Source organism: Equus caballus, chromosome X (assembly GCF_041296265.1).
Source record: "Equus caballus isolate H_3958 breed thoroughbred chromosome X, TB-T2T, whole genome shotgun sequence".
NCBI lineage: Eukaryota > Metazoa > Chordata > Mammalia > Perissodactyla > Equidae > Equus > Equus caballus.
In genome coordinates this window covers 99,245,707-99,257,548 of record NC_091715.1, presented here as the reverse complement: position 1 = coordinate 99,257,548, position 11,842 = coordinate 99,245,707, and the positions used below count along the sequence as shown (strand labels likewise).

At 41.2% G+C, this 11,842-nt stretch overlaps 1 protein-coding gene across 3 annotated transcripts; it reads left to right on the top strand.

The window, feature by feature from the left end:
* Positions 1-10,204, top strand: TSPAN6 (tetraspanin 6). Of its 3 annotated transcripts, none has more exons than XM_001492337.7 (9): positions 1-114; positions 3,218-3,707; positions 4,689-4,877; positions 5,164-5,238; positions 6,116-6,214; positions 6,713-6,847; positions 7,252-7,335; positions 8,585-8,690; positions 9,355-10,204. In XM_001492337.7, the coding sequence occupies exons 2-8, from the start codon at positions 3,621-3,623 to the stop codon at positions 8,651-8,653; spliced, it is 738 nt and encodes a 245-aa protein (XP_001492387.1). In that variant the 5' UTR covers positions 1-114; positions 3,218-3,620; the 3' UTR covers positions 8,654-8,690; positions 9,355-10,204. The 3 variants fall into 3 exon arrangements, with proteins under 3 accessions (XP_001492387.1, XP_005614386.1, XP_070114147.1); XM_005614329.4 differs by having other exon boundaries at positions 23-114; positions 3,218-3,523; XM_070258046.1 differs by having other exon boundaries at positions 72-114; positions 3,218-4,131.
* Positions 10,205-11,842: the final 1,638 nt, after the last annotated feature.

Below are 11,842 nucleotides of genomic sequence, written 5' to 3'. Positions count from 1 at the left end.
ATCAATTGAGCATTGTGTCCTAGGGTATTCAGGAGAGTATAAAAGGGGGTGCAGGAGCCCTGCCAACTAGCTCTTCAGTAGTTTCTGAACATGTAGACAGCAGGACATAGACAGGTAAGTAGAGAAGAAAGCAGGTACCGTAGTAATTGACTAAGGGTCTGAGTTAATGTGACTGGTTAGAGTATGAGCACTGACGTTAGAGAAAGAGGTGTGTGCGTGGTGGGTGCGGGGGTGGGGGGTGAGGACGCTCTCATTGAGTTGGGGTTGAACTGAACCTTAAGGAGGGGCCAGGAATTTTGAGTGAGGGTGGAGAGTGGGAAGGGAGTAGGGAACAGATCTTGTTTATTGGGAAGATAATCATACTGGCCTATTGTGGAACAGAACATTCATGTTGGAAAAGCAGTAGGAAATAAGTTGGTATCATATTTGCTGGGGGAAGTACAGTTTAAATGCTAAAGAAAAACATTTAAACCTGATCTTGAAGGGTATAGGAAGTTAATAGGGAAGGGACAGAAATCCCTACGAAATAGTGAATGTAGAACAAGCAGTAGTGATACTTAAGGAAAGTATTTTCCTTTTTTTCTGCATTTTCAGCATCGAACGTGTGTTTTCATGCTCAGAAAGAGAGAGAAATTAAGGGGTTGAACCAGACAAAGTATTGAACTCTCTACCTTGCCACTCTGGGATGGGCAAGGTTACTTCCTAGATCTACTTCCTAAATGGAGTGAAGGGAAAAGTAAAACTCAACAAAAACCCCCAAGTACAAGGCAGAACTGGGGAAATTGAGGTTCTTGTGCTTTAGGGGGTCCGAAGAGCTCTTGCTTGTGGCTAACTGTCTGAGTACCCCAGTCTTTGCTCAGGTTATTCCCAGGGGAGAGAGACAGCTGTTTGTACAATGGCAGTCACGTCTCATCACGGAGTGGGCCCCATTTCTGATGAGGGAAACAGAATTTGGCAGGGCTTAGTCCTAAGCAAGTTACTGAGCCTCTCTGAACCTGTTTCCTCGTCTGTAAAATGTGGGTGGTAGTAGTCTCGACCTCACAATAAGGGCTTTTGTGATGTATGCATGAGGTAACATGTCTAGTGCTTAGCAACAGTCGTTGGTAAATAGTCAATACTCAATCTTACAGGCATTATTAATACTTTAAAGAATAAATTTATCTTATTACCTAGAGAATTACTTCTTACATTGCTGTAGATGGGATTAGGTGCCCCTTTCGTCTGGGTTTGGACCCAGACCCAGGCCTAAATTTGAACTAAACTGAAGTTCTGGGTTTGGTGGCATGGCAAGGGGGTAAGGGAGGTGGAGCAGGGTGGGAGCAGTGGTGCAAGGTGTTGTGGCCATAGGAATATTAAATTCCATGTCAGCTTCTGGTTTAATTTGGCACTGAATGCTGTTCGAACAAAGCAGCGTTGTGAGTGGCAGAGGAAGGGAGAGGAGGAAAATCAACACATTCTTGGAAATAAGATGTAGCTTTTGCTTTGACTACTTTTTTACCTTCAGCCACAGAAATATTTATTTGCTTTCAGGCTCACAATGAAAGTCCCTTACAGGGTATGGTAGAAACCTAAGCTTCAGAGGAAACTTCCATTTACAGATGACAAGGAGTTAACAAGACTTCCCTTGATACTTGCTTGTTTTTAATCCTAGAACCCCTAAGATAGTGTTACTGAGCCTAGGGAGAAAGCTTTGCATATACTTAGAGCCCTCCTCAGCCTCATTTCCTGTATCTATGGCATATGTGGTACATGAAAAGTTGATGTCTGCTATATTTCCTGACGGCCTTGCCTCAGTGTTTATAGGTGTATAGATGTCTCATTTACCCATTCACTCTATGTATTTATGTGTTAGGCTTTTCTAGTTTTAGGATGAAATTTTAGTATAAAGCCTGGCAGTGCAATAATTCATTCCCTAGTAGTTGCTTCTCTTGGACCTCAGACACCTGGCATGATGCTATAGGAGCTGGTCCTAGGTCAATATTTGAAGCACAGGGAAGCTCTGTGTGACCAAGTCAATGGAACTTTCCTGTTTTCTGGTTCTGTGGTATATGTTTAAAGCACGATTTCAAGCAAAAATGTTTGGGCATCCACCTCTCCTTCACTATGCAGGACTTTTTCAACAGCAGTACAGTAAATGCCCCTTTGTGATGTTAAGCTTGTGTCAGTGATGATGTGATGGGTTGGAGGGGGAGCTGATATTGTCCTATAATCCCATCCCTCTAGAAATAACACACACTCGACACTCAGTGTCCGCCCTCAAAGAACTTACGCTTTAGTTGAGAAACCAGATCTTAATACATACTCTGTGCTGTAACAATATAGACCAAACTGTTCACGATACACAACATGGAAACATGGAGCTACCTACATACATGATTTAATAGGAAAAAATACACTTCCATACTTTAAATGCCATCTATAATTTACTAGGAATGTCCAATTATAAACTCTCCTTAGAAAACACTGTCTTGGGTTCTAGGAGGATATAAGCAGCTGGGAGAATTTCCTGGGGATGGGCAGATACCCCTCACAACCAAATACCATATGCAGCTTGTATAGCAGAGGAGGGGGTTGGAAAGCACAGTAATCTCTAGCTTTGGCTTTGCTATTAGCTGTGTGATCTTAGATTTCAGCCTTTGTGATCAGCTGGTTCTTGATCTGAAGAACCAGGGGGCTGGAATATACAGTGCCTTTCAGTTTTAACATTTAAAAGGGGGTCACATTTGCCTGGCATTCTCCGTAGCACCTTCCCTTTCAAAAAGTTTGTAGCTAACTGAACTTAATTTCAGCCTTTATTATTTTGAAACACTTTTCCTCAACTTTCCAGTTACTTAGAGGATAAGGGAGGAGCAGGATGATTGAGGTTTGCAAACTCCTATAGGGAAATTCTAAAATTCATTATCAACCTTTCATACTTGGAATTCTTTCAACAAGTGATTATTTCCCACAATCCATTCATTCTTATACCCCCTCCTCGCCATAGAAAACAATGTTCAAAAACTGAAAATCACAAAACAAGTTGAAAAAAAATCAGCCTAATTCCACCACTCAGGTAAATTTCACTTTTCAGTTTTTGTTTAAAAACATGTAACTGTACGTATCGTTTTGCAATCTGCTTTGTTTCTCTTTGCAAGTATATTTCTTGTGCGTCTTTGCCATGTAATAAAATAGTCTTAGTTCACTTTTAACCTCTTTTCATTCCTTTCCTTCTCTCTAGGGTACCAGGGGCCGGAGTGGCCGAATCTCACAGCGCTGCTGGCGCTGCTGGTGATAGAAACAATATGATAAAGTAATAAGGGAGGGGGAGGGGTGGGGGGGCAGGAAAGATTCTTTGAGAGAAAACATGAAAAAAGCTCCACTTGAAGATCTAAGAAATTTCCGACACTAGAACCTTTGTATATAGTTTTCGGTAACCCTCGGCAGGGGGCGCTCGGAAATTGTCGTCACTTTCCGGACGGCCTCCCAGACTTTACCCTCTAGAAAATTGTCCAGTGTTTCCGGCTCTTCTCAGTTGTATCCGCTCGTAAGTTTTCGGCAGTTTCCGGGGAGACGCGGGGCCTCCACGTCTCGCTCGCTCGGTTCCGATCGCCTGGTGCGGCGGGGCAGGGTCTGGGCTAGTCATGGCGTCCCCGTCTCGGAGGCTGCAGACTAAACCAGTCATCACTTGTTTCAAGAGCGTCCTTTTGATCTACACTTTCATCTTCTGGGTGAGAGATGGAGGCCCCCAGGGGCGGGAAGGGATCCCAGGCTGTAGTGAGGGGGTGTGACCCTGAGCCGGGGGAGCTCAGGTCGGGGTTGGGGAGGGAGGCACAGCTGGGTTTTGGGCGGCCGTCGCTGCTGGGACCCCGGCGCTGGCGACAAGTTGCTGGGGCCCGAGCTCGAGCTCGAGCTCAGGCGTTTCGCGCCGCCGGGGTCCGGGTGTTGTACGACGGCAGCCGATAGGCTGAGCTGGGACCCAGATGTGCCTAGCGTTCGAATTCGATGCGGGAGGCGAGGAAGGGAGTTAACCCCCCTGAGCACGCGGGGTGTCCCCAGACGTTGGAGAGGCGAAGCTTGCCGGCCCCTCTGAGGCCTCGCTTGCATAATAGTCTCTTTCTTTTCACTGCTTCATACGAGAGGAGTATTTCTCAGGTAAGTATGGTAGTGGCTCCACTCCCGCCAATCTGTCCTAGGGCTTGCTTTTGTGTACCATTGCCTTTGTACCCTGTGCTCATTCTCAGAACTGGCGGGGGGGGGGGGGGGGGGGGGGGGGGGGGCGAGTTTCTGCAACTCATAGAAATACTTTTTTTCCCCTCCAGGAAGGTTTTCTTCCTAAGGCGCGAGTAAACAGTTAAGGAAGTTTTGATCCTAGGGCAAATATGCCATGGGCTTGTGTTTACACAAAAAACAGATGCAATTTAAGAACTTTGTTAAGATGCCTTCTCTGGCTGTCCCCGAGTTTTGCCCTGGCTCCCTGGGCTACCTAGTGATCCAGCGTGTGGCCTTATCGAGGCTTGTCCTTGTGTGCGGATCCCCTTCCTACCCTCCTTCTACTGCCCTCCCTTGTCTGCCTATCCCAGCCACAGCTCTGTGGCCACAGACTGTTCAATCAGTTCTCACATCTACTGTTTCTTAAATGCTTAGTGGTTTGTGGTTTGAATGTGCTGCTGTATACAGCGTGTAACTTTCTCTTCTGATTTTCCACATAGATCACTGGTGTTATCCTTCTTGCCGTTGGCATTTGGGGCAAGGTGAGCCTGGAGAATTATTTTTCCCTTTTAAATGAGAAGGCCACCAATGTCCCCTTCGTGCTCGTTGGCACTGGCACTGTCATTATTCTTTTGGGCACCTTTGGCTGTTTTGCTACCTGCCGAGCTTCTGCATGGATGCTAAAACTGGTGAGTTATTGTTTTCCTTGGAATTGATTCTTGGTTTTTGAAAAGCCTTATATGTTGTAGGCTTTGTTCTTGGAACCGGCCGTGGCCCTTTACGATTTTTCCTGTGCCATATGAAAACTTACCAAGTAACAGTTCAGCTGCCAATTCCCACTTCTGTTGTGTTTTCCCTGCCCTTTTCAATAAAAACATGCTGAACTGATTGAGCAGACCATTTTTTTCTTTGACTCCCTTTGCAGCTGTGATGTATCTTATTTATGCTGACATGGACTTTCTTTTTATCCCGCAGTATGCAATGTTTCTGACTCTCATTTTTTTGGTTGAACTGGTCGCTGCCATCGTAGGATTTGTTTTCAGACATGAGGTAAGTCTGAGTTTGGGAACTTTAATATGTTAAAATTTAGACTGTAAGAGATAAAAATGGATTAATTTAAGTAACAGAGTTAAAGACAACTTTTACTAGTTTAAAAATCACTTGATAGCTGTGTTTAAGGCTTACTTTTCAACCTGTAGCTGACAATAATGGCTTTCTGCTAAAAATTCTAGCCTACTTTTAATATAAAAGAAAGTTTAGAAAATTGTAAAGACTGACAAGCAACAGAAGAAAATTAAAGGTACCTGTAATTGTATGTATTTCCGGTCTTTTCCTGTGTATAAGTACGTGTTAAAGTGGAGATAGTGCAGTGTATAACTTTACTAATAGGAAAATATTTAAAGCACAAAATTGATACCTTCTCCACTTAATGCCATACATTTTGAAAAGATCAGATATACTTAATGCAAATCATCAAAGCCTTACTATTGAGGAAGAAATGAGGGTTCCATCTGGGGTTAGGAAATCAGTAAGTAGTGAAGGCTCCTCAATGAGAGTGTTTTAAAAGTGGAAGTGCAGTCTCCTAAAGTCAGGTTTTGTAGCTTAAAAATTCCAGAGACATCAAATTCCTACTCAGTTTAAAGTGGGGGAATAGCAGTAGACAGCTGCCACTCGAATAAATACATGTTCCCATGACACCCTGAACTTGTAGTGGGTGTCATCTTTTACTGTAATGTTTTGCTTAGTAGTCCCCTCAGCTAAACTACATCCCTCTGAGGACAAGACTGGACCATAGAAGTTAATTACCATACATGTTGCTGCTGTCAAAGATTAGGACCATTGGTTAGAAGTGGGAATTTCTTCTTTGACCTAGAAACCAAAAGAATCTAGGATCTTTGTTTACCGGCATTGTGTTTCTTTGCTGTAGATAAAGAACAGCTTTAAGAATAATTATGAGAAAGCTTTAAAACAATATAATGCTACGGGAGATTATAGAAGCGATGCAGTAGACAAGATTCAAAATACGGTAAGTGGTCATAGGTGGTGGCTTCTTAAGAGGGGAACACATTCCCTGTCACCTCAGAGAAGAGGATAGGGCCCTGGCTACTAGATGTTGTCCACTTGTATTATATTCTCATTATAATCTTAGATTAGGAGAAAATGGAGATATGTCCCTGGAAAGAAGTGTGGGATGATGCTAGGTGACATATTTCCATTTTCTCGATTAGGATGTACACCTCTTCTCTTCACTCCCCACTTACATCATGGACCAAGTACTGTTAGTACCGACTATAGCAGGAAAGTAAGGCCAGTCCAAAAATGTCACACTTGGTATTGGAAACAAGTGCTAATCTCTTGAATTATAGTGCCAATTGAGGACGGACACTTTAAAATATTAGGATAGAGATCATTGAGTATAATGAGTGTTCTTCTGAGCACAAATTGTAATCTAAGATGGTAAGTTAAATGTTTGACTACAAAGTTGTAATATGAACTATAAATGCTTTTGTTGGTTTTTTTCCAGTTGCACTGTTGTGGTGTCACCAACTTTAGAGATTGGGAGGATACTAGTTATTACTCAGAAAAAGGATTTCCCAAGAGCTGCTGTAAACTCGAAGATTGCTCTCCTCAGAGAGATGCAGATAAAGTCAACAATGAAGTAAGGGGCCTTTGGAATTTATTTGAAAATATTAACTGAATACAGAATGCGCTTAATTTTTAATTTTTACTCACAATACACATAATCCTCAATAGGCAGGGCAGGTGTTATTCTCATTGAATAAATGAGGAGACTGAATCTCAGAAACTTTGTGACTTGAGTTCGTACAACTAGCGGGTAACACCTTTAAAAGCGTAGTCCGAAAGGTGGAACTTCTGTTCCTCAAACTTCTGTTGAGAGCATCGTGCTTCAGAGGAGACAGGATTTGTTATATGAAAGAGCACATTTTAATAAAATGACAGTCAAAGGCTGTGGTAGCCCAAGCTCGTCTTTCTGCAGAGATGTATGATCAAAGTGTTTATTATTGCTTGTGCTGTGCTTAGATGTTTTTTCCCTCCCATTAGGGTTGTTTTATAAAGGTGATGACCATTATAGAGTCAGAAATGGGAGTCGTTGCAGGAATTTCCTTTGGAGTTGCTTGCTTCCAGGTACGTCCTTGTAGTTAGGAAGTGTTTCATCCCTCCTGTAGGTGTCAGCCAGAAGATTTCCACTTTGAAGGCCTCAGGTTTTTGCCTCAGGGACCTGGATAGCGAGGGCATTTTCAGAGAAGTCACATTTTCACCAAACCCTCAGCTGCTCATCACAGTGTAGAAATAGTTTTGTATATGAAACACATGTAGTCAATCGTTTGTGATTGGGTCTTTATTTAGCTTTCTTTCATTTGGGAGGAGGGGATATTTTGCTATTTTCATTCCAATTTTTTGACGACTGCGGAGTTTAAATTTTTATTTCCATCATCCCTGCTCTTTTTGCTATGGCCAATAATGCCTTGAAACTACAAAAAGCAGGGCTTAGAATTAACTCCTAGCACTACATGTCTTTTGAAAGCACTTAATGGTGGAAAGGCCTAGTGCCCTCTTAAGTGTGGCACCTTTCCAACGTCATAGTTCATTAATTAAATAAAATGTGAGATAGATGGGAACCTTGTTTTGCTCTACAGTCAGTCAAGATTCCAAAACATTATTAGGATCTTTCTTTCCTGGGCTGCAACTGCCTGATGAGTTGCATGTAAGTTCCAACCTATTAAAATTTAGAGCGTACAACCCCGCAGTCAATATGTGCCTGTTATTTTGGGTAGATGCTGTGTTGTGGGTCACATATTATTTCCTGAGTTGTGCTGCTTCTCACTGTAGCGTGGAAAATTTGTATTGTGGCTCTAAATTTTTTGTAGGGAATGTGGGGTTTTCCTGTATTAAACGTTGTGGAGATAAGACCAAAAGCATCAACATACTTCATTTTGACCTGTGTAATTGATTTTGGAAGTCTAATCTTAATATATTTCTAAAGCAGCAGGCATGGCTATGTCTGAATCTACACTAATAAAATAGCCACTAGCCACCTTTGAAAGGTTCTAATTAGTAAATAAAATAAAAAATTGGGTTACTCTAGCCCCATCTGAAGTTCTCCAAAGCCACATGTGGCTGGTGGCTATTGTGTCGGACAGCACAGGTATTACACAGCATTTCCATTGTGAAATTCAGGGTCACAGTAGCAGTGCAACTTCACTTATATTTTTGGAAGGTGATCCAGGTGCTGCAGAGTATCAGACATAACTGTCTAGAAAAACCTAAGGAAGGAAATTATTAGTGAATTAGAAGTAAAAGGAGATTGTACTTCCATTCTGAGTTCTTTAAGCTCTTGTGTATGTATTTAATTTTGTCTGTATTTTATTTCCAGCTTATTGGAATCTTTCTAGCCTACTGCCTCTCTCGTGCCATAACAAATAACCAGTATGAGATAGTGTAACCATCAGGTCACGGGCTTACTCCTCTCCAACGTTAAGGTACGTTCATTGTGGTCCTCAGGTCTGTCAGTCCTGGTGTTTCCTCCAGCCTGTGTGTGTGAGAGATGGACTGAGTTTGCCAAGAAGGTCTTATCTAGCAGAGCATTCAAATCTTGTTGGTACTGTGTTAGCCCTGCATGGGCAGATCAGGTCTTTAAATACAAGGCATGGCCAAGAAGGACAGAAGAGGTTTTCTGGGTTTACCTACATATCAGCCTAAAGATCCTAAGTGGTCCCCTTTCTAACAAATTTGGACCTAGAATGAGGAGAAATGAAGAAGCCCAATAGTGACCTTACTTGTGAGGTTCCCTGGCAAGTATACTCTGCTCTTGACCAATACTGGCATTTTCCCTAGTCTTTTCCCGAGTTCTCATTGACCATAGTCCTCTGGTGGACTATTCATAGATCCATAAACTCATCTAGCCTAACCAGGAACCAGATTTTGGGGAAACGTGTTTTAATAACTTTAGTATTTGAATGGTAAAACGTGAAAACTGTTGCTGGCTGAATTAATCCCTAGGGCGCCTTTCACGTTTTAATTGAGCCACTGACTGGGAACACATGAAGGTTCTTCATTAGCAGAATAGATTAGAATGTGTGCAAGCAAATGCAGATACTGAAATTTGGGTTACAAGTAAATTAACTTTTTTTTCTTTAATTTTAGGACATTTACATTACCCCCTGTGAACTACAAGATTGCCTGGATGGAAGACTGCCTAACATTACTTACGGATAGATAAAAAAACTACACCAATAGTCTGATTCAATCAAGACATTTGTTCAATATGTTATAAGTCCACCTTCTGTCCCATTCACGTTAGATCATTGAAACCCCTGTATCACTCTCAAACACTGGAAGAGCTAGTAAATTGTAAATTAAGCAATATTGTGTTCCTTTTGACTTTTATTTCTCTCAATGTGGAGCTTTCAAAAGGCGCTGTGAATTTTCTATTTTGATGTAGTGTTATAAAACGGAAAATTGACCCCTCTGAATGTTGATATAGTGTGATAGAAAATTGACCCCAACCAAGATTATCTGGTTTGATTGTATAATTTGCATCAGGAAGTTAAAATGTTTTGATTAGTCTGTTCTCCTGGTAGGCAGAGTCACATTGTGTAGTTTAATTCTAGCCAGGAGTTGGATGGCCTCATCATTGGAGTTGCCAGATGGTGGTGACCGTCTCTGATCTAAGACACTACCAGTGTTCTGTGACACATCGGGTTGCAGCACACTTACATTTCTTTGCCTTCGAATTAAGTTGTTTATACTGATGTTTCTATTTCCTCTATTGTTTGAAAGGTTCTAGTTATTACTTAATGGTGTCGGAATTATTGTATTTTTCTTAGGAATTTAAAGTAACTCATCTTCATTAGCTTTAGCTGGTATTTCCTTACCAGGTTGATATGACTGACTTGTCAATATTATGGTCAACTTTAGTAGTCTTAGTTTTGGTTTGTGTCTGTGATTAATAACTCTAAATCTTTCATACAATAAATATTGTTTTCCTCTAAAATCGTTGTGTTTAAATTAACTTTTAGAAAATCTAGTAGGATGGTTGTTTTCCACTGAGAAAACTAAGCCCCACATTTCTACTTGGAGTACAGTTTTAAATATGAAATGTAAAACTGAGGTCTTGACTCTTTGTGTCATAAAAAAAGAAAAGTCCCTGTTTACAACAACTAGTCCCTATGAAAGGATTACATTCCTAGTTAGGAAATAGCATATTCTTAGCATTCTCCTAGAGGTCAGATTTGCTTGATTGTATAGTTTACGTTAAGAAGATACATAGAGAGGTAACTTGTACCTTCTGGGTAATAAGGAAATTAATGATTAGTTGAAATTAGGAAATCCTTTCTCTGGTTTTGGATTTCTTTCCACATCCATCAGAACCTAGTTTCTGATTGCCACATATCCACACAGTCCTTGAATTTGATGGTAAGGGGGAGTCAATCACAGTCATAAAGTGAACAAACACTAGTTAAATAAGGTTAATAATGGCTTCTGGGTACGTGTTTTAAAATGCTTGGAGTTACTACAGAAAGGATATTCTCCATTAAAACATTTGACGGGCGATTTTTGACATAAGAAGGTAGAGCGAGGAAACAGTTGAAAAACAGTGCCTTTCCAAGTACAGTAAATCAGATTTTTGGCTATTGGAATTAGTGAAGCTGAAGAAGCAAATATTTAAAGGATAGTCGGAGCAATTTTTAAATAGGTACTTTCCCCTAGGATGGCCTAGAAGAGACTTTCAAAGTTTTCCTTAAGTGGTTTCTAAGTTAAAAGTTTTGCCTCATTAAAAAGAAAAAAAAACACCAGAAGATAAGAAAATTAGAAAGAAAAAACACCACACGTCACCCTTAAGGTGAGCTGTTGTATTTATTTTTAAAGTGGGTTTGTTTTAGGTGGCCAGTTACAAAAGGCCCTTATAGCTAAGATGTGTACGTGTGCCTGGACTGCAGACTCCACCTCCACCTTCGATGTGCCAAAGGTGTCCTGTGGGTTGTCTCCCTTCCAGGCACCAGGTTGCATACTGCAAGGAGGCTCAGAACTGCACTTTGAGAAGCAGAGCTCCATGGGTATATTTTCTGAGAGTGTGGAAAGCTTGGCAGCTTTGGCCTATTCCTGTGGGGGTTGAGTTTGTGTTGTAGGCAACAAACTTTTACAGCAATAAATACTGAATACAAGGTATAAATGCCATTTCTGTTTCTCCTCAGAGCTCACACAGGATTTGAGACTTGATGTTTTTCAACCTCCTGTTAGAATCCAGGTTGGGACATTGCCAGTGATGCAGCCAACCAAACCGATTAAATTATGAGAGGCAAAGCGATGTATGCATTTATTTGTGAAACTGAGGAAACTTTGGTTCCTTCGGACTATTCTGTGTAAACTTTTGTTGGTATTTGTAGAAAAAAATCTCACACAAAGTATAAATACCATTTCTGCTTTTCCTCGCAGCGTACATAAGATACATTGAGATTTGATTTTTTTTAAGTTTGTTGTTCTTTGAGGCTGACGCTTTGCTGTGATGTGGTGACCAAAATTTTAATTCAAAAAGGAAAACACAAGGCTAATATTTCAGAAGAGAATGCATAAACTGAAACAGTTACAGAGAAATGAGACTTTCATTTTGAAGTCATTGGTCTAAAACTCT